Raw genomic sequence first — 22,076 nt, forward strand, 5'->3', positions numbered from 1 at the left:
TTTTATTCTGGAAATCACTGGACATAGCGTCCCTCCTTTAACTCCATCCATGACGAGGCCGATCAGCTGTCTGTCGGCCACCGGAGTTTAAATTTCTGAGCTGTAAATCAGTACATCGGAACATATGATGTCTTCCAACAACATGGCCGACCCGAGGAGACAAAACAAGATTTTAAGGTGAGTGTTTCACCCAGAAGAACACGTGTTCCGGACGGGATTAGCTGTCCATATTAGCTTGGCTGTTAGCTAGCAGCTAACTAGCTAACACCAGTCATGAGTGTAGCGTGAAGAGATTAACGTCAGCGATTAACTGGATGATTTAGCTGCGGGGTTTATACACTAATTTACCAAACGCATAACATGTAATTATAACTGCTTAATCAGCTGTCAGTCGTACGGTGGTCAGCGAAGTGTTAACATTAGACCAGGTGAGTGTTTCCCCACCTGTGTTGGTATTTGTCCTCGTTTCTGTCATGAAAGCTAGTTAACGAGTAACTAGTCGTTGTGAGAGACCGCAGCACACTTAGAAAGACAGACATGGTTCATGTTCGTGGCCCTGGAGCTGAGACCCTCACATGAACAGAGGCAAACATCAGGTATCTTAACACTGTGTGGCCAAAAATATGTGGACACTTTTATTATACTTTGGACAACTGTCCTTTGCTCCAGTGAAGGGATATTTGAGACAGTTTGCCTCTAACAATTTGCGACAAGGCCCTCCTAGTTCAGTGTGGAGGAACTCGACCTAACCTCGACCTGGATGGAACATGATCAGTCACTGTCTGCTGGACTTAATGGTCCAACATCACTAATGCTGCTGAGGCTAAATAAGAGAAAATCCCTGTAGCTAGTTTCCTAAACCAGGAGATAAATGCTCATGTTGTTTTTGTGGTTGGATCTTGCCTAAAAAGTTAAATGCTGTTCTGTTGTGTGTTCGTGGTGTTTGCAGGTACAAGCCGCCCAGCACAGAGACCAACCCCACACTGGAGGACCCCACGCCCGACTACATGAACCTGCTCGGCATGATCTTCAGCATGTGTGGACTGATGCTCAAGGTGACCTACAACACACACACACACACACACACACACACACACACACACACACACACACACACACACACACATTAATCCTCTGACTCCCACCGCTGTCGTGTCCTTTGCCTCTGTGTGTGTGTCTGCATGTTTGTGTGTCCACAACAAAAGGGGAGTTGTTGCCCCTGAATGGTGGACCTTGGTCCTGCCCAGGCGTTCCATTTAGAAGATTAAAGGTAAACTCACCTTTCAGATGAAAGGATGAAGGGCAGCTTTTGACTTTCAGCACTAAGGACACAATAAAGAAAACAAAGAGGGCTGTCCCCTAAGCAGGCTCATGTGGCCTCCCAGTCCAATAGAGGATAATTGGTTTAATTGATTTCAGCAAGGAACGGTTTTCACTTGTAGTAAGATGTGTTTTTCTTCCTTAAATGGAGAGCATAAATCATTTCCTTATGCTTTATTAATCCTTTTACATAGACATTCAGTTATTTATCTTATGTACAAAGGCCTGAAACACACACACACACACACACACACACACACAGGGCTGACCCGTTTGAGCCACCGGGAGCCATTACGTATTCTGTGCCTTGCTCATCCAGTGCACCAGAACACACTCCGTACACACTGGTCCAAGAAGTTCTTGAACCAGCAACCCTCCAGTCACCAAGTCAAGGCCCTGTGAACTGAGCTACTGCTGCCCCAAAGTTATAGTTTTACTGGGCGCGAACATACTAATGGCAACACCTGACAACTTTTGTGACTGTCACACATACAGAGGGGTATCATGGCCACCTTTGACCTTCAGAAGTTTATTTGGGGTATTCATTACTTTATGGCCAGGATTTGTGCCACATCCCAGTTTATCTGTCTGTCTGTGTCCAAACAAATGTCTGCTACATCTCAGAACATCTGATGTCTCACTTTACAAATACAGCTAACCTTTGTAATGTGTCTGTTGTTGTGTGTTTCAGCTGAAGTGGTGTGCCTGGATCGCGGTCTACTGTTCTTTTATCAGCTTTGCAAACTCCAGAAGCTCGGAGGACACTAAACAGATGATGAGCAGCTTCATGTGAGTGTACACCAACATCCCCCAACAAGCAAAGTGTTCAAAACAACAGGACTATGTTCTACAAGGAGATCGAAGGACTCCATGTCCTTGTGGAACAAGGAACTTGTCCTTGTTTGTCTAGCCCAAGGCTCCTGCTGCATTTAGCAGAGAAGTGTGCTCAGTCCAAAACGTACATTTGTACAAACTGTGAGAATCGTTACTGTCTCAGTGATTGTGGATACGGCCCTCTTCTCTGCTGCGGCTCAGAGTCATGAAGAGGGCTAATGAAGGTACTGTGTGCTTACATCAGAGTCTCGAATTATGCTGCTTTAAAGCTGTAGGTTAGACTCGCTCCTGTCTGCCGCCGAGACTCGAGATGAGCCAAGTCTAATGTCCAAAAGCTTTTAACTGTCTGACCTCCGGTGGGTGGTACATTTCCATTTGCTTATAAAAGAGTACTACAGGAGGGCACCTGTCCAGGCCTCGCAGACACATTTGCAATAAGGGAAAAACCTTCTGGTCCATCGTCTAGATGAGGTTGTGTTAAAGACGCTTGCAGTTTAGTAATGCAAAATGTTTGGCTCAGCAAATAATATCAGACGATGAACTTTATGCAGCAGCCCCATGTGCGAGCAGAAGCTGGTTCAAGGCCAGTTTCAGGACATTTGTCAATAACCGAGATTTCATGTAAGTATCTCTGTGTTATTAGACAAAGGTGAGTGCCTGTGCAGGATGAAAGAGCTGTGGAGGGCACGTATGTTGTTGGTATTATCAGCTGAACCTGCCTTCATTACACCCACAGCGATGCACAGACAAACGTGGCTCAGGGAAACATTCTTTATACCTGCATCAGTACCAAACACACCTGTGCTGTTTCATAATTTGCCGACTTGTCAGCAAAATATCTCGTTAAATAATTGAAAGACAGCTGGAGCGTGTTTTTGCTTTAGAGGCAATAATTAAAAAATTACTTTGCTTCCCCGCCTTAAATTCACACTAACAAATGTGCTTAATGACCGAAACAAATGCACACAAGAGAGAAAATTCCAGGTTAGCAGAATCGTTCATCCAGACCTCAATACATGCAAAATGTCAGCCTTTTATTGTGAAAGTTTTTTCTTGATTCTCCAGACTTGATTCATATGTTCTTTACTATCTAAACGTCCTACAGGGAACTTTTATGACCTACATAAGCAATGAGACCATTACTGCTGCTGGTCAGCGGGTTGGATTCGGACATATCTTGGTTGGATAAATCTGAAAATATTAACTTTTATTCATGACAGAGTGGTTTGGTTGAATTGAGGCGTCTGACAACCTGAGGGAAGAAGCTGCTCTGTAGTCTGGTCATGGTGCAGCAGTACGCCATCTTTTATCCACAGTTGCTACCAGAATCCACCAAAGTTACATGTCAGATCTTTAACTGGAGCAGCATAACGATGACGTTTCCTCTTTGCCGTCTGCAGGCTCTCCATCTCAGCCGTTGTGATGTCATACCTCCAGAACCCACAGCCGATGTCGCCGCCATGGTAACCACCCGCCAATCACAGAAGAGCGCGGAAGTAGATTGCGGTTGCTGGAGTCGTTGACCAAACAGCTGATTGGACCTCCTGGCTGTTTTGTGGGAATAACGAACAGACAGGAAGAAAGATAATGTGATAGAAAGAGACGAAGAGAGAAAACAGACGACCGGGACGGACAGCGAGGAGGAAGCTCTGTCAAGATGAAGAGATCACATGTTTCTTTCTGACGGCGTTCTCACATTGTTCTCTCTTTTAACCTTTTATAAGTTTGTTTGTTGATGAAAACTGAAATTTTACTGTTCGACCGATCTGATCTGTTGCAGGATTTCATAAAATAAAGTTGTACGGTTTTAAAAAGGAACTGCTTGGTTTTTATTTAAAGATGAGATGTTAATGCCACGCTCATGTCATGTTACTTATATGTCTATAACTTACATAGTGTTCATGTCAACAAACAGAAGAACAGTAAAGAGAGAGCCAAAAAGGGAGACGACATTTTACTTTTATCTGCAAGAGACTGATAATATACGCAGATAGTCCACATCATTAAAACCACCAGCTGGTGAAGTGAATCAGGGTGATCGTCATGATATAAAGCAGTGTTCTGCAGGGAGACAACAGATCTCTGTGTTCTTACAGATGCTGCTTGTCATAAACAACCCTTCTGAACACCAAGTACACCCGCTCCTGGCACCTGCACTCTCTGATGACCGTTCAGGAAACTCCAGAGGAACATGACCGAGTTTAAGGTGTCGACGAACCTTAAAAAAGAAGGAAAGGTCATGAAGGATTTTTGTGATACCTTCATTTTTGTTCGCCCTTCCTTGCATCAACCTGACCACCCAATTTCCCCAGATCCTTGTCTGATCGAGGAAACTGTGAGAGGTCCCAGAACGGGCTCTTGACCCTCCTTGATCATGGACACACAGGACAACTGGAGGAGTCCTGTGGTGTTCAGGGGCTTACGAGTTGGAGCTCCAGCAGATCAGACTTTTGGCACATCCAACAGAAGAAGAAAGATAAAGAAATCAAGGAATCTGGGGAACTGGACAGGTCAACACCTTGAGGTCTTCGTCACGTCCCTTTAACTGTCCCTGATCAGTTTTGTGTGACTGTGTTCTGTGTCGGTAGTTGTACCTGGTCTACAACAGGGTCAAGATGGCATCAATGTGAATACCAGGCACCAAGGTTTCCCAGCAGAACACTGCGATCAGTGTTATTCACTTCTCAGGTCAATAATTTCAATGTTGTTGACGATTCAGGGTGTGTTAAATAATCAGGTTGTGTGTCGCTTGCAGTAAACTCTGAGATTATACAGAGGAAGTTGCTCACAGGAAGAACTGACTTCATTACTTAGATTTATCAGACGCTTTTGTCCAAAGTGACTTAAATTAACTCATACATTGACACACTGATGGCAGTGGCTGCCATGCAAGGTGCCAACCAGCACACCAGGACCAGTTTGGGGGTCCAGTATCTTGCCCAAGGACACTTCAACATGCAGACCAAGGAATTGAACCAGCAACCTTCCGATAATAAGACGCTGGCTCTACCCTCGAGCCACAGCCGCTGTTTTCTTGCACAGGATTCTTCCATATTAGAGTTTTTATTGGAGTGTGTTCAGGTGTTCAATGGCACACACACACACACACACACACACACACACACACACACACACACACACACACACCTCATCCAGTAAAAGGCACTTCCTCTCTGACACATGCAGAAACAGAACAGCATTAACACCCTCTGTGTGTGTGTGTGTGTGTGTGTGTGTGTGTGTGTGTGACAGACAGGGGGAGTCAGCTGGATGTGAGGCTGATTTAGTGGCCACATAACTCACCTCGGTCCCGTCCTGGTCCTGGTTCTGCTGTGTGGCTGCAGCACACAGTCACACTCTGACTGTTCTGGCTCGCGTCCATCTCTTCAGCGAAGCCCTCCGCTGGATTTCCTCCTGACTTTCTCCAGACTCACACACTCCTTCCTGGAGGAGCACTGACAGATCCCCTTCATGCTGCTGTTGTGGTGTTTGGATTCTGTCTGCAGTCACAACGCTGCTGTTTGTTGCCGATTGCCATCAGAGGAGAGGATATTGAATTTGTCCGAGTCAGCAGTTATCGTCCACATTGATCGGTCGGCTGCGTAATTTGGATATTAAAATCTGTCACAGTTTGCTGAATGCAGATGTGAAGTTCAGCGGGTGACGGGCTGGAGGCGACTTTTTAATTAAATCCAATCATCATATTCTGCTGTGCTGGAAGTGACCAATGAGAGCAGAGAGACTCGCTCCTTCTGACTCTGAGACACTAGAGGGCACAACAGCATCACCAACCAGTCTCCACTGACTCTCTGGCTTCCATTAATTAGATGATTCATTTGTGGAAGTCATTAACACTCCACTTGAATAATTTCCTTCTCCCATAAATGTTTAATAAACGGTCCTGATCATTATTTTACTCATTTCTTTCTCGGTGATGGAGGACGGATGGCAGGTGGTCTCGAGTTTTAACCCCTAAAACTAAGACGCACCTCTTTTTCTTTTTGGTTTGTTTTCTGATCAGGTGACTCCTGCAGCTTTTAAACTCACAGAATACCATCACGCTGTCGAGTCTCTTTCTTTCTGAGAGATTTCACATCAGTGAGTAAAGCGTATTATGCAAATCACAGGGAGAACGTCAACTATACAGTATTTAATAGATTGTAAGTCCAGATAGTTCTTTATTGAATCGGGTTTAAGTGTTTAGATCAGGCTCATTTCCTGCCTCACAAGCTGAATCTGGCTGCAGAAGACATTCCTCTACTCGACGCTGTCTCCTGGTCATGTCTTCAGTTAAAATAACCCTGTCCTAACCTTTTAGAAACTTCATCACAACCTACACTAGAACTTGGACCCGAAAATGAAAATTCAGTCTTCATCTACTCATCCTCACGCCGATGAAACGATTCGTCCTCCACAGAATATTTCTGGAGCTTCACAGCCAAAAAAAAACAGCGTTGCAGCTTTCTTCCAAAGAGCTGACGTAGCTGAAGCCTCGTTTTAAAATGTAGAAAAACAACAACATAGATGGCTTCATTCAGTTAATGTGGAGGAATCCAAGTCTCTGGAAGCCCAGAGATCCTAAACTGATTTGAAAAAAATTGTATCTAACCTCCTTTTTTGGGTGAAATCTTCACTTTAGCTGCTAAACTAAAAGCGCACACACCCTGTCTGAAGATGCACGTTTCCTCACACGTCGAGGACGTAATGATGACTTTTCAAATCTCTGGGGCTGAGACTACGCAGCGTTCAGTTCTCCATCAGGATGACGGTCAGTAGATAATGACCAAATCTTCATACAGGTCAACTTCCCCTTTGAGCAAAATTGATTGATTAATTTCCCCTGTATGATGGATTATAAACTGTTTGTTTATCTGGAAAATTACTCAAACAAAAAGCATTTTAGTGACATGACATTACAGCTCAACACAGAACAGCAGCCCAGTCAAATCAAATCACTGACCTCTGTGACTTAACAGGGGTCAAGAGTGAAAAAGCATCAACAACGACTAATTCAAGCGACCATTCAGCCCGCTCTCTCCTGAAGTGGGACACAACCAGCTTGAGACGCTGCTTCAGAGCCAAGGCAGGAGTTTAACCTTCAGCCGGCGTCTCTCCTGTGACTCTCTGTCAGTATTATTATAACGCCGTCGAAGATCTGGAGTGTTTACTGTACCAGATCCCATCTGCACTGTGGCTCCTGTACACTGCAGCCTGTGTCATTTGTGAGTGTGTGTACTTCTGCCTGTGTGTTCTGTGTGTGTGTGTGTGTGTGTGTGTGTGTGTGTGTGTGTGTGTGCATGTTTCCTGATCCCCAGTGAGTCTCTGCGGTATAACAGCCAGGTTGTTTCTGTCCTTAAATGAGGTTAAACTGTGTTGCACCTCTGCAATGTTTGAATCCCCTGTGTGTGTGTGTGTGTGTGTGAGAGAGAGAGAGAAAGCGAGAATGTGTGTGTGTGTGTGTGTGTGTGTGCATGTGTGTGTGTGTGTGCGTGTGTGTGTGTGAGAGAGAGAGAGAAAGCGAGAATGTGTGTGTGTGTGTGTGTGTGTGTGCATGTGTGTGTGTGTGTGTGTGTGTGTTTGTGAGAAAGAAGGTGTATGTATGGCTACAGGCTTTAATTTTCAGGAGCAAGGTGTTATTATTGGATGTGAACACTGGCACTGTTGGTGGGAAGATGCTGAGTCTGACTTCCTACGTCGTGAGGCTTTTTCCCCAGACACACACACTCACACAATAGAGATACACAACACGATACACAAAGACTTAAGAGCCGTACAGAAACGCTAACACATTCAGATGTTAGTGAGCATCAGCAGTGTTGTGGTATTCGGAGGCTTCAGGCGGCAGCGCAGCAGGAACACAGTGACATTGGTCCTGCAGCTTCTTCCTAGTGGATTAAAATGATCTCAATATTTCTCTATCGACCTCTTAATCTCCTTTTCTGTCTCTCTTAAAGACACACAGCTGAGAATGGAGGGGAGAGCTGAAGAACTGAGAGAGAGGGAGAAGCCTGAAGAACAGTCGCTCCACTTTGGCTCCATTATCTGCTCACCTCCACGTCGACGGAAAGTCTGGGGAAGTTTCGGCTCTTCTTCTTCTTCTTCTTCTTCTTCTTCTTCTTCTTCTTCTGGAGCTTCACAGCAAAAAAAAATGTAGAACAGCTGCATGAAAATAAAAACATGAAATGACTCCTCACAGCTCATGTAGCCTGATCCAAGTCTCTGCAGCCTGGAAAAACCCCGACGTGGATTTGATTCGAGCTTCTGCTCTAAACTCTTCCCTGGTGCTCCACAACTCCCATTCTGTACCGCTAGCTGCACAGCTAACTGAGCTAACTAGCTAACAACAGCTACACCTGGCAGCAGTTAGAGGTGACTCTTAGTTTTGGTGAAGACATTTTGAGATCTTCATTGGCTGATTGTTTTTTCTTTCTGCCTGAACAAACTGAACCAACAAACTGTCTTTCTTTTCACGACTGAATAAACTAAATACACAAACTGACCTTAAAGGACAACGCAATGTGGCGGACCCCGCCACCTGACTAGCTTCAAACAATGTTCTGGTTTTTCGGCTTATTTATTGACACCTGGAAATAATAAATATGTTTGAGTTTGTGTTATTACCTCATTGATAATGTAAAAATTAAAATTCTGAGTTTTAATTTATTCTCCTAAACTACACAGTGCCGCTTTTAAGGACAGAACAACTTCATACTGCTTTTATTTTATTTCGTTCATACATGTGTGGCGGACCCTGCCACCTTTACAACCTTGGAACAGAGTACTTTGACCTTATTTCTTATTTTCCTCTGAGAACATCTTGTTTATTCACTTATGGAAATAACAAGTATGTCTGAGTTTGTTTTATTACCTCATTAATGTAGTAAATATTACAATGCTTTAACTTCATCACATGTTACCAACAGGAATATATTATACATTGTGCATTAACGAATAGATTAAATCATAATGAGGGATGCATCAGTGCATGATTTGTACCTTATATTATAAATCGGTGCCTATAACTCTGTGTATGAGCTCATACTGAGTAAGTCTGCATGCTCATCAGCAAAAGTACTCTTTGTACTTTTTTTTTTGCAGACACCTACAACCTCTGAATGAAGCTCATCTGACATGTGTGAGGGTGACACGAGAAGGAGAGAGGGAGACCTAAAGATGGAGGAGGAGGAGGAGGAGGAGAGACAGATGAGGAGGGTGGATGCTGGAGGGGGAGGAGGACAGAGAGAGAGAGAGAGAGAGAGAGAGAGAGAGAGAGAGAGAGAGAGAGAGAGAGAGAGTCCGGAGTGGCGGATGAGGAGCAGCAGCAGCGCACAGAAACGTCCTCTACAGATCCACAGAGCAGCGGACCTCCGCAGCAGACTGGACCCGCTGACTGATCTCAGCTCAGTGCCACCGAACAGAACACTGCACCGGATCCCCGCCTGTGACACCGCAGTGACGTTCATTGCCCGGCGGACATCACTTGGGTCGGGATGTTCTGGATGTGAAAGATGGAGTTTTCCTCCCCTCCGCTGCTGGATACGCTACCGCTCCGTGTCCGCTCCTCCAGTCCTCCCAGCGCCGCCGACCGGTCTCCAGCCGCCTCCGCCCGACAGGTGAGCAGGTCGGGGACACCGGAGAGCCGGTGGGCGGGTCTGGAGTCCCCGGAGCCCGCAGGCTTGGTACCAGCCGGACAGCAGAGCACCTGACAGACAGGTGAGCTGGGCTGCGCGCAGCAGAGGGGTTGGAGGGTAAATTCACTCAAACTTTGTTAATTTCATTGATTATTTGAAAGAAAAAAAGAAATGAAATGAAATGGACAGGTGTTTTTTGGGGCTGCAGCTGCAGTAGATCACCCAAATCTGTGGATGAGCCATTTTATCGATATATTGATCAGTTGTCTAATAGGGAAAATGGCAGAAAATGGTGTAAAATGTTAATTTGCCGAACAGGACATCCTGTACTGTCTTGTTTTCTCCACAACCCAAATATATTCAGTTTATTGTCACAGAAGAGGAAAGAAACCAGAAAATATTCACATTTAAGAATCTGAATCAGATAATTTCTAACATTTTTATTCATTAAAAAAAATGACTCAAGCTGAATAAATAAGAAAACAGCTGTAGATGACGACAAATCAAGTAATCGTTTAATAATGTTAATGTTTAATAGCAGGAGGTCACTTGTGAGTGTAAAACAATATATGACCTTCAAACTTCTGCGTGTCCTTCACGTTGGCACCAGATCCACTAGAGGGCGCCGCTCAGAGTCAAATCAGTCGCTCACAGACCTCCACTTGTCCTTCGTCACCATTCAGACTTCGTCTCTGTGCCTGAAAGTAACATTTTCTCACCAATACAAAGAAACCTCTCCTCATGAAGTTCCCCCCCTTTCTTTCCCCCGACTATCGGAGGTACCGGAGGAAAATGTGCAGAGAAACGGACGAAATGAAAGCAGACTGCGGACTGAAGGCTCCATCGGTATTCGACGTTAAGCATAAATGAGCCCTCAGTTGTCTCAGTGTGCAATGAAACTTCAAACTTTGTTACTATGATGAAACAGACGACTTCAAAGTTTCCTGATGGTGTTACCATGGCGACCGTTAGCAGCCTGGCCCGCAAAAGAAACAAGGATCCAGATTTGACCTCTAAATCCCGACCTCAGCGCTACGAAACTGGTGTATTAATACGTACGCAGGTTTTGTCGCTCGCTGATCTTAGTTGAAAGAACGACGGTGGTGAGACGAAACACGAACCAGCCGGGGAACGTGCTTTGACAACACAACACCGGAGCGCTTCATCGAGTGAACGCTCGTCCGTTCAGTCTTGTTTTACTTCGGTTTCTATCACCTCCTCGTCTGTCTTTTGCAGTGTAGAGTTTCCGGAGGACGGTGATCGGGAAAGACAATGTAATGCTGTAATGTGGACAGGGACAGTGAGGCTGATAGGGAACCAATACATTAAACCCATTACTTTGTTAACATTGTCTAATTCCAGTTTAAATGTTTTCAGACACACACAAAGTCAGCGTGATTTCATTTGGTGTTTAGTCATACACTGAATAAATAATAGATGGCTGATTGTTAATTTATTGTCATTATTTGATAAATAAACTGAAGTTTGGTTGACAAACAGGCAAATCATCCATCTGGGCATCGTTCCTGCATTTTAAACGCTTTGTTTTTCATGATTTTTGGTCCATCTTTGCTTCAGTTCTCCAAAAAATGATCCATCAATCAACACAAATGACACATTTGGCCGATCGACAGCATCTCAAAGTTGGATCAGATACGGCAGATCTGCAATTGGCTAAAAGTTAGTGAGTAGTCGGTGATGAATACACAACAAAGTCCTTTTAGACAAAAGACTTACCACTTGGTAGCCATCTTGGCGAAGCCCCCAGATAGTCGTTCTGGCACCAAGCTGCCATCTCAGTGAAAGAGAAGACTTCACCTTCAACGATCACTGGGAAAGTTTGTCGACTTTCCCCCACTTGGTTACATTTCTACTACGAATACACAATGGTTTCATGAGACAAACATGTTTTATGGCTCAGTCAAACTTAAGCACTTGAAAAAAAATGGCCCAAATGGGTTTAAACTGCTGTGAATCTCAACTCAACATGTTCTCGTGTCGGTGCAACAACAAGATTAGCTGATACGTTCCCTGGTTCATCTGCTGGGATTTCCAGCTTACGTCCATCTCTGATCTCTCACCTTTCAATTAGAAACTGCTGTCAGTGGTTTGTCTCCTCTCTTATAAAGTCTCTACTGCTCAACAACAATTGCTAATATTAAGCAGTAAAACATTCAGAAGTCAATGAGGAATCCATCCTTGAATGGATTTTCAAGTTTAGAAATTTTAATCACAGACAGTCGGTGAGTTTTTCTACATCGCTAAAAATTCTAAATATGTGAACACTGGACAGCTGGTGTTTGAGATACTGCAGTCTGAGTTTTAACATCCTCCAGTAAACCAACAATTGTAATTTGCAAGGACGAGATTCGATTTGTGGCCAGTTTCATCCGAATTTGCAGCGTAGGAGTAAAATAAAAACAAAAAAAGAAAAAACCTAATTAGCCTTTCAAATGTGCCTAATGAAAATTAGTTTTGGCGATTCTGGAGTCATTAAAAGGTTTGAGTCTGATAGTTTAACTCCTCGTCAGGCCTCCTCCTCCATCGGACTGATTACTGAGATTTTACATCATACGACTTGACGTTTGAGCGACGGACGAGGCTCGAGCCTCTCAGGACCCGGAGCTTCTTCATCTCAATGTAATAATAACTGTGTTTGCCTTTGCTCAGTCACTGTTGATAAAGGACCTACAGAGGACGGACGGCGGTTTATTTAGCGTAGCCTGCTCAGACTGAGACCTTTGGACTCTTTATTATTTCCCTGTTCAGTGGATCAGGGATAACGAAGCCCTGAAAGTCTTTGTGAGTCGCCTTTAAAGCAGGAAAACAGCTGAATGTTTAAATATGAAACGCAAACATTAAGAGCAGCAGGTTATTAATAATCAGCGATGTACTCTAGTAAAGAACATTTTCACTCGAACAACCTGTAAATACAACCCTGACACACACGATCACCATGTGTCAGCAAACAGTTTCCAGTTTAAACATCCAGCAGACTTCAGGATCAAGATCAGCACGAGTCCATTCTTCCCTTTCTTCTTCTTCAGAAAAACAGCCATATGTCCATGCAAGAAGCTTTTTATGACCCGTATTCACGTTTATTGGTTGCTGGCGACCTTTTAGTAGCTGTTGTAACTGTGATGGGGAGCAAAGAAGAGAAGGAAGTCAGCTGACAAAGTATGAGGAGCACACAAGTCCACGTACGGAGGAGGATGGAGTGGATTTTCATCCAGGGAGACCTCAGATCATGCAGCGGGTGAAACCACAAGTCAACATTGATGTATTTTGAATTAATCTAAGTAACGTAAACTTAACTAACAGACTTATTTTAACCAGAACCTGAACTGTGACCTTCTCCTAAACCTAACTTCGTAGTTTGGCACCCTAATCAAAGCAAACTGCGACCATTTCACAACGTTAACTTAACGTTAACTCTATAAAGATGCTGACTCTGGAAGCTGCAGTTAATATCTTTTTAAAAAGACTAGTTGAAGTTATAGACGGCTCCTTTCTGTTGTCCGTTTAATGGTTTACACAACATTTAGAAAACTGTATAACTCTCATGAACAGTCCAGAGTTTGGCCTCCACTTTATAAGAAAGCTGCAAAAGTGAATAGAAGAACAACGGCAGGCTCGAACTGCGTCCTCACAAGAGAAACAAACACAAACTGCTTAAAAAACCCTGAGTTTGGTTAATTTCTCTTATACAGTCTGATCCACAGCTGCCTCTCTTCATAAGGATAACATAAGACAGGATGATATCTGGGAGGAGATTGAGCAGCTGTCAGAAGTAAAAGTTAAGTAAACTGTCCACCAACTAGACACAAGGCTGGCAAACGATAACTTACCTCAAAAGCTAACGTCAGTCAGGTTAATCAGAAGCAGCTCGTCACCTCCACACCAGCAGTAAACCTGGACGATGTATATAAAACATGTCAGGACGAGGTGTGGGTGAGCTTCATTATGGGGCTTAAATTAGTAACAGCAGAAGCACCAAACACGACTGCAGCCACGTAACCGCTGCCTGAATTAACCTCCCAGCATCATAACGTTTCCAGATAAGACGTTGCGTAAGGTTTGTCTTACCTTCCTCAGCCGCCGTGGGCGGACACAGGGGAGCGTTTGAACTTCTTCAGATCCTCCAGCGGCTCGCTGCGCAGGTCTGAAAAACACTGAGCATTGATTTGATGACTCCCGGCTCACTAAGAGTTTTGGACAGAAAGTCCTTTAAAGGGGAAAAGAGAGGGAGAAGTGATAATTCTGTGCACTTGTTGACTCGAAGTATTGACCCCTAACTAAAACTCAATACCTCTGACGGGATGGGGGTCGGACTGACTCGTCTCCGACTGCAGCCGAGGAATAAAACATGCCTCCATGCTTCTCCTGAAGGAGTCAAGGTCACGCTAACACACCGAGGCTATTATTGGACACATTCAGCTACAGCTGGAGTTATGTAAAATCTCTATAAACAGACCTCTCCAAAGCACTACCCTGCTCTCGTGGCCAAAAGTATTCTCTGTTCCTTTTACTATTTCGGCCTGAGGCCGACATCGACGTAACATCACCAGATCTAAACGTTACCGAATCTTCACAGGGCGCAGGTTTTCCTCCTGCTTCACCGCCCGTCGTAGAAACTGACCAGAGTCGTTATGACAGCCGTGTTTACCAACCGCGAGCTCACACCTGCACTCTTACCTGTTGCTTCTGGGTCATCTCTCCAAACCTCGGCGATCTCCGTCCCTCTTTGTTTGTCGGCTTCAAACTCCCGCCGACGAGAGAGAAAGAGAGAGAGAGAGAGAGAGCTTTATTGGCATGAGACAAAACAGTGGCGCTTGTCAGAGCGTGTAGCTGTCAAACTGATCCAACAATAAGCAGAGGCTGCCAAAGATGAAAAGTCAACAATGTCCAGCAACAACCGGGACAAATGGAGATAAACAAGACACACAAAGACGTTAAAGAGCGATGGACGGTGCAGATAGTGGGTGTGGTGCGTCCAGTCGCGTCATCTGACAGGATGTGATCCAGTCAGTGCCATGGTGGCCTATATTAAATATGAGTGATGTGACAACTGATACCAGAGGCTTGTTTCTATTGTCGGTGACGTCCGCAGCACAATGTTGATGTTTGCTCTGGACAGACGAAGCAGTGGATGGTTTGAACCGGTCTCAACCACCGCCAGGCGCTGAAAAAACTTCAGACCATCACACTTATTTTTTTGGGGGGGGTTGTAGTAGAAGTGGACACTCGGCCAAAAGAAAACCTCCACTAACACCAGCTGACGTTTGGCTTTTTTCTGTCTGTAACGTGAATCAGCATTTAGTCGCGCGTCAACTGGACTCTGCAATAGTCGCGGTTATTTATCGCCTCCAGCTGCCATTTAAACACACCCGGGTGAGCTCGCTAATTTACTCCAGCGTCAGGCTTTCCTTCTCCCTCCACTGACCAACTTTTCTGCCCAAACAAACTAAATAAACAAGCAAACTGACCTTAAAGGAAAACACAACTTCATGTTGTTGTGCTCTGTTCATATGTGGCGGACCCTGCCACTGTTCTAGCTCCGAACAGTGTTCTGAAGACCTTATTTTCCTCTGAGAGCAGCTTGTTTGTTCACTGATGGAGACAGTTTGTGCTCATAACCTCATTAACATTATAGATTTCATCTCCAAAACAACATAATGCCCCTTTAAGGTCGCCGACTTGTTAATATCTTGAATTTCGAAGTAAGTCAGCGCCAAGTTTTGAGAGAGAAAGAAGTGAGTGATATGTAAAAAGTTTGTGTAGTTTGTAGCCTTTAGTGTCTGAGTCTACTTTCCTCACTACTTCTCTCTTGAATCAATTTTTTAAAAACTTTTCTATTAGAACGATTTCCTCTCGTATTATCAGATAACATTTATTACCCTCAGATTTGAGAAACAACAGAAGATGCATCTTCAGTGTTGGTTGCAAAAGCTTTTGTACCACGCTTCATTTTCTTCGTCTCTAAGTACAGAAGTTTGGTGGACAGTCATTAGCTGAAGGAGCTGAATCCTTTAAAGGACGCGTTTGAAGGCCGATTATGACACAACGTTTCAGGAAGGCTCCTTCAAATGCTCCTTCTCTTCCCTCTTTGTTTTGGAGGACGCACTGCTACGATCCTTCATGGCCTCACATATCCCAATTCTTCTTCGCGTGCCGCTGCTCAGTCCCTGATAAAAAAATTACAATGGCGAAATCAAATGGCGCAGATTTAGTAATGATGATAATTAGAACATTACTGTGGGTTCACAATACAGGTTTACCTCCCCACAGTGCTGCCTTAACCAGAAATATACCAGCTGGCGCCACTTTTTCTCTTCAGCAGGACTAAAACGACAATCAAATATTGCTCTAGGTAAAATATTTTTACTTTCTACTCGTCTTTCCACTCTTACTTTCGTGGGCCTGGGTGGCAGAAATTGTGACGTAAGGGTAACGGCAGGAAATACTCCGAAGGCTAGACCATCCCATTTATGTGGCATTCGAAGGTCTCTACGACGGAGGCGCCTGCGAAGGCTGCAGCTCCTGGATTAGGACACAACGACTGTCTCACTGTGCATCAACATGAGAGAACCACAGAAACAACATCCAGCTCCTTATAAACTCCACTCAGGCTCGTTCAGTGCTGACATATTGCAGCAAAACATTTATTTATGGGTAGATCTGGGCGATACGGGCCTGAAATTACAGATTTTTATGATGCAATAACGGGGATATGATGACGAAGTGGGTAAATGCAAGTATTAGAACATTAGAAAACAGTAGAAAACATCTGGTAAGTTGAGAAAGTGTCATCGCTTGTAGCCTTTAAAAGCAAGAAAAAAAACAGCATTTATGTTCCATCAATATAACAAAATCCAAAATCTGAGATATACATGAGATAAAAAATAGTCTCATATATCAACAATGATATAATATCTTTACATTGCCAAGCCCTGTTCATAGGGAAACACTGGTGCTGTGTTGGATACCAAATGTTTTATTGTGCACGCTTTATTAAAAATATGGTGCGTTTCATCCACCAAACGAGTGAAAACGTACCTCAGAGTTTCACGTTGTCTCAAGGAAACGTGTTCGAATGTTAACCACCGTTTTCAGACAGAATTTGATCCTAAACACCTACAGAGAAACAGAAAATGTATCACCCAAACTAAACTAAAGTAAATAATCAGCAGACGTCCATCCGGCCGCTGTGGAAAAACACCTTTTGTCAACAACAGTCTACTATACTTCCTGCTGTCCTCAGAAATATAGAGGAGGAGATTTTAAATATCCTTCTCACACTGTCGACCACAAAGCAGGTGAGTGACAAGGTGACATCCTAATGGGTTGTGTGAATGTGGCAGAGACAAATTCACACGAATAACACTGATGGAAATACATTTTCAGACTTTATTAGGTGTCTTTGTTTGCCTCTCAGTAATTATCACAGTTCCCAAACACAGGCCGGCAGGTAGAACAACAGAAAGTGAGCTTTTATAATGACAGCTGTCGCACAAAAAAATCCAAGATGCAAGAACTAAAAAGACACGAAACAAACAGGCAACAAGGAGAATCCAGACAGCTTTAACATGAAAACAAAGGAGAAAAGATGAAGTCACAGGGAGCAGACACACAGGAACATGTTGGACGATTATAATCTTCACTACAATTAGATCTAAATGCAGCAGTGGTCGACCCACACAGGTGATTACACCTTCACCTGCACGATCACGCCTCTGCTCACTACTCACTCACAATCCTGTCAGTGTTGATGTGTCAAAATGTTTTGATCACGATGTCTGTGGAGGACTGAAACTGACAAAATAAAAGACAAATAAATAACAAACATAATATGCTCAATAAATAAACTATATGATATTTAATTATTTTATCAAATGTGACATGAATTTATACTTCTGCTTAAATTAGCTTCTGTTAGTATTTAAATTTGTATGAATCCCTCTTTTTTATTTACTCTCCCATCTCATTAAGCATTTTATTGATCCATTTATCAATTTATAAGTTTATTTATTTACGTTTATATATTTTTTTCTAAATATAAGAAAGAAATACAAACAACAGAATCAATTCAAAGTTAAATAAATGCAAGAATTATCAACAATTAATTAATGCCTACATTTATTTTAAGTGTACGATTTTATTGATCCATTAATACATTTTTAATTTTATTTATTTCAGTATTTATGTCAGTATTCTTTTTCCCTTGCATATTACAAAATATTAGAAATAATTACATACATAAATATTCAAGAAATAAATTAATGAAGTGCTATTTCTGGTGCATTTAATTATATTTTTGCTGGTAGTTTCAGTCTTCCATAAATGCCTCACTTTTGTGCAAATATTTGTCTCCACAATAAACACTGTAATAATAAACTTACAGCCAATATGCAAAAAAACAAAATGATGGTGGAAGCTACGAATGATCCGGTGAACGTCCTCCTCCGCCTCGACTCCACCCTGCAGCAGCAGAGGGACGACAGTGGCAGTAAAACAAGGCGTCACCTCGCTGCACAAGGCAAATAAAAGCGATTCCCCAGGCAACTAAAACAACAAGCCGAAAAGACCATCACGTCATATCCATGAACACAGATAACAGAGAGAAACAAAGCCGGAACGCTTGAAACACAGCAAAATCCTGAAGGTGTAACGGAGGCCGCAACGTCAAAACACAACATGTAGACGTGACACCCCGACGACCAGCTCCGTGATGCGTTCAAAGAACTGTTGAGGCCCCAATGTACGTCGCTGCTACGAGCTCGTCTTGAAGGCTGTTTTCTCCCGCTCCTCCTCGTCCACCTGCCACGAGTCGTCTGGAAAAAAAGTCAAGTGTGCTAAACAAGGACGAGCCGGCCGGGACGTCCAGCCGTTGGAGGGGAGCTGTGAACCTTTCTTAGCCTTCAGAGCTGAGATGACCAGAGTCACTACAGGATCTTCACTGTCTCACTCTCTTTCTGTCTAACGCCACTGGAGACGCTCAGGGGCTGCGGCTGTCTTCCACCTCCCATCAGCCAGCAGAGCGGCTGCCTGACATTTAATCTCAGCCCGTTCCTCTGGAGAGGCTCGGTGTGCGCGCTGTTTGACAGCGAGGATGTTCGCCAAGCCTAATGTGGTGTTACTGTTAGACAGGCTGACAACACCACGACCCTGCAGCGAGGCCGTGTGGTGCTACAAGGGCAATTTATTTTAGCTTTGCTTCTATTTTCATATACAGTATTTTAGTCATAGTCCCAAATTTGCAGTGTTTAGTTTTTGTGGTGCTGTGCCAAAGTGCAAACCAGAAAAAAAGACTACTTGGTTAACATCATCGTCATCAAAAGCAATCAGATTTGTACTGTTTACTTCAACTGTTTCATACTCACTGCTGGTTTAAGTCATTGCATCTCCCAACAAATTTCCGTTAGCATGCAGGATTTCCCAGCCTGACATTCTTGAAAACTGATCGCTGTCGCTGTAGCAAGAGCAACAAGTTAGCTGACCACTGAGTGAGTTGCTCTGTTTGTCCGTTGACTCGTCCAATAACCCAGAATATTTCCACACTGCTGAGCTGAGTAAATATCCTCGTTGTTTGAATTTTAAGGCTCGATCTGTGCTAAGATGGGAAAAAGGTAACACGGTGAGCGTTTCAAAATAAAGGTGCAACTTTAAGATGATGAAACCAAAGTACTGTTTTGGATCGATGGATCATTTTATCCCTTTTAATCATCACCCTGTGAAAGAACCGTTAACCTCTCGACAGGAAGAAACGCTGTCTGGATTGGTGAATTCATCTTACGCAGCTACAAGCTGATTGGTTAACTCAAAACCATATATCCTGCAAAGAGCTGTGTGTTGAAAACGTCTTGCTTGCTTCACAGTAAGCGATGGTGATCATACCACTTTTGTCCACAGGGGGCACCAGAATCAACAACAAATGAAAGTTCCTGGCAGCCGCTTTAAGTATAAACTGAAATTGCAGGTGTTTTGCCTCTTGAATTTAATTTAGTCATATCTTTGTACATGTACAGTCTCACTCGCCTGGTTGTTGACATGCCGCTCTGTGTGACGCCGGCAGGTCCGTCCACTCAGAGTGTGACGTAAATCAAGCGTGGTTGTCATGGTGTGTACCGCGGCTCAGCGGAGTAAACAACATCCTCTGTTCTGGCTTTTCATGCAGCAGTTGGGATGAAAGCAGGAGTGAGTCAGTGTGTGTGTGTCGTGGCACCCTTGGGTGAAACCCAAAGTAAATACTTCCACTGCGAAACACAGGCGGGGGTTCAGAAGAGCACTGAGGCGGACAGCAGCCTGTCTTTGTACTGTGGTGAAAAAAAGGAGGCACCTAGCTACCAAATCTACTTTGTCTGCCTTTGTCATGGCTGTCTGTCTGTGTTTGCCCATCACTAACTCAGATTTATAAGCTCCAGTAATACCCCCGTCTCCTCCGCCGCCCCATCATTTTGGCCACCTCTCTCAGAATAATGGGTCTCAGCATGTTGCCAGCTGATTTTATTCATGTCCCGAGCTTGTGTGGTGACTCACCGAGACAGTTCACAATTTAATAGCGCTTTCCCCGAGCCAAAATCACTTGATCTCCATTTGCTAATTAGACGCAGCTTTTGTTTTTTTTTTTTTTTGGTATCCTTCTACAGCAGCGCGGCGGTGGGGTGATCTTCTCTCGTTGACGTATTTGTACCGTAGATCGGGGACGTCATAGCGGTTCGCCGTCCAAATTAGAACATAACATGTGATCACTGTTATTTTCTGGGATGTTTTCATTTTACAACTTAAGTGACACACGCCTAAACTCTGCACTTGTGGTTCGTCTGCGGTCCTAATGGTTCGCCTTTTATTGAATCTTAAACCTCCAGCTACCTAGTCCAGCGGGGAGGTTAAAGAAGCCTGGACAACACACACATAAACACACACACACACACACACACACACTATCAATGTGCACTGGTCTTTTCACAGTTCAGTGGTCCAAGAAAAAACACTCTCACACATCATTTAGCTCGGTGCATTTCCTCTTCGACGTCCCCGCCTGGGACATCACTGCAGACATGAGATGTTCACTTTATGGCACAAGTGACGTAACTGACCCACCTGCTGCGGCTCACACACAGACGTCTCAGAGTGCCATGTCAGGGGCTTTGTTCATGCTGTATATCACATGTTACCTTACAGGAAACACACACGGGATGCGGCAGCTGATAGATGTAACTTTTCCACAGCAGCGGGAGGTAACCGAAGCTGCAACGAGGATGGCAAACGTCCAGACTCCTCCTTGTGATATCGTTTCACCTTGGCGAGGTTATTGAAAATGTCATCAACCGATAATTTATTGCACCCTGCCGCAAAATGCAGAATACTATATTTCCGGAGAAGCACGAGGCTTCTGCAGACTGACACAGGCGGGACGGCAGGATCCAACGTAGCAGCGGCTGTTTTTACACGGACAGTGTTTCCTCGTTCTGATCGAGGAAAAATCAGGGATGGGATTAATAGGATCTGGTGTTTCCGTCTTCTTTGTTGGATATTTGATCTCTTTTGGGCACACGTTTGATCAACTCCCCGTCCCCAACATGAATGTCAATAGTCTAAGTTCTCTAAGAGTTTGTATAAAAAAACAAATCAGTTCGTCTTTGATTGGTGGAGAAAGTTAATACGTGTTTACGATCAGTTCGGTTTAACCTCGTCCTCGACAACCGATTTAGATTTGGTTCGGGTTTGAGTTGTTGTTTATTCTGTTTGGTCTTTAAAACTGATTATAACTGGAATATTAAGCTCCATGTAAAAGCAGATAGTGTTTTTTCACAGAGATATTTCTGTGCTGACACGTTGACCTCAGTGGTTTTGGTGTTTCCCTCAATTGACACTTCTGGCTGCGCTGCATCAAACTGATTTGTTTCCTTTGTCAGTTTGAGTGCGAGGCCTGTCCCATGTGGTCTATCATGAGAGTGAAGTTTCATACCAGTCGATATAGATAATTATTGATTATTTTTATCGACCTGTCGCTGCCACACCGGCGAGCCGACCTGTAAGAGTGTGACTGCTCAGCTCTGAGGAATAAACACCTGTGACACTACTTCTAATTTCTTGTCTTTCTTCTAGTTTATCAGTGTGTTTTCTCTGCCAGATGTGCTCGTAGCACGTCAAGAAAATAGAACAGATCCAAAAAATCAGTACAGACTGCGAACCAGCTGAGAGCTCCGGGCCAGCAGGGCTGCCAAACGGCGGACAGCAGAGTCACAACACTGGATATTTTTAAAAGACATCGTGTTTGTGGCTATTTAA

At 43.9% G+C, this 22,076-nt stretch overlaps 2 protein-coding genes and 2 long non-coding RNA genes across 5 annotated transcripts in view; 2 read left to right on the forward strand and 2 right to left on the reverse strand.

The window, feature by feature from the left end:
- Positions 1-15: 15 nt before the first annotated feature.
- wdr83os (WD repeat domain 83 opposite strand) lies at positions 16-3,972 on the forward strand. Its single transcript, XM_037114040.1, has 4 exons — positions 16-177; positions 950-1,055; positions 2,012-2,109; positions 3,555-3,972. Exons 1-4 carry the CDS (start codon positions 125-127, stop codon positions 3,619-3,621), a joined length of 324 nt encoding a protein of 107 aa, XP_036969935.1. The 5' UTR covers positions 16-124; the 3' UTR covers positions 3,622-3,972.
- Positions 3,973-9,431: 5,459 nt separating this feature from the next.
- Positions 9,432-22,076, forward strand: part of cacna1ab (calcium channel, voltage-dependent, P/Q type, alpha 1A subunit, b) — a 174,714-nt gene continuing 162,069 nt past the window's right edge. The window contains exon 1 of the mRNA XM_037093118.1: positions 9,432-9,867. The gene's annotated coding sequence lies outside the window, so the exon portion shown is untranslated. The remainder of the gene's footprint in view (positions 9,868-22,076) is intronic.
- Positions 10,219-15,912, reverse strand: LOC119016831. Of its 2 annotated transcripts, none has more exons than XR_005074268.1 (4): positions 14,481-15,912; positions 13,872-13,947; positions 13,634-13,697; positions 10,219-12,920 (listed from the first exon to the last, which is right to left on the reverse strand). It is a non-coding gene; the product is annotated as an uncharacterized LOC119016831 (long non-coding RNA). The 2 variants fall into 2 exon arrangements; XR_005074269.1 differs by having other exon boundaries at positions 13,872-14,010.
- On the reverse strand, positions 17,179-19,479 carry LOC119016837. The gene is made up of 2 exons (XR_005074271.1): positions 18,185-19,479; positions 17,179-17,597 (listed from the first exon to the last, which is right to left on the reverse strand). It is a non-coding gene; the product is annotated as an uncharacterized LOC119016837 (long non-coding RNA).

The sequence above is a fragment of the Acanthopagrus latus genome, chromosome 1 (assembly GCF_904848185.1).
Source record: "Acanthopagrus latus isolate v.2019 chromosome 1, fAcaLat1.1, whole genome shotgun sequence".
In the NCBI taxonomy this organism is placed as follows: Eukaryota; Metazoa; Chordata; class Actinopteri; order Spariformes; family Sparidae; genus Acanthopagrus; species Acanthopagrus latus.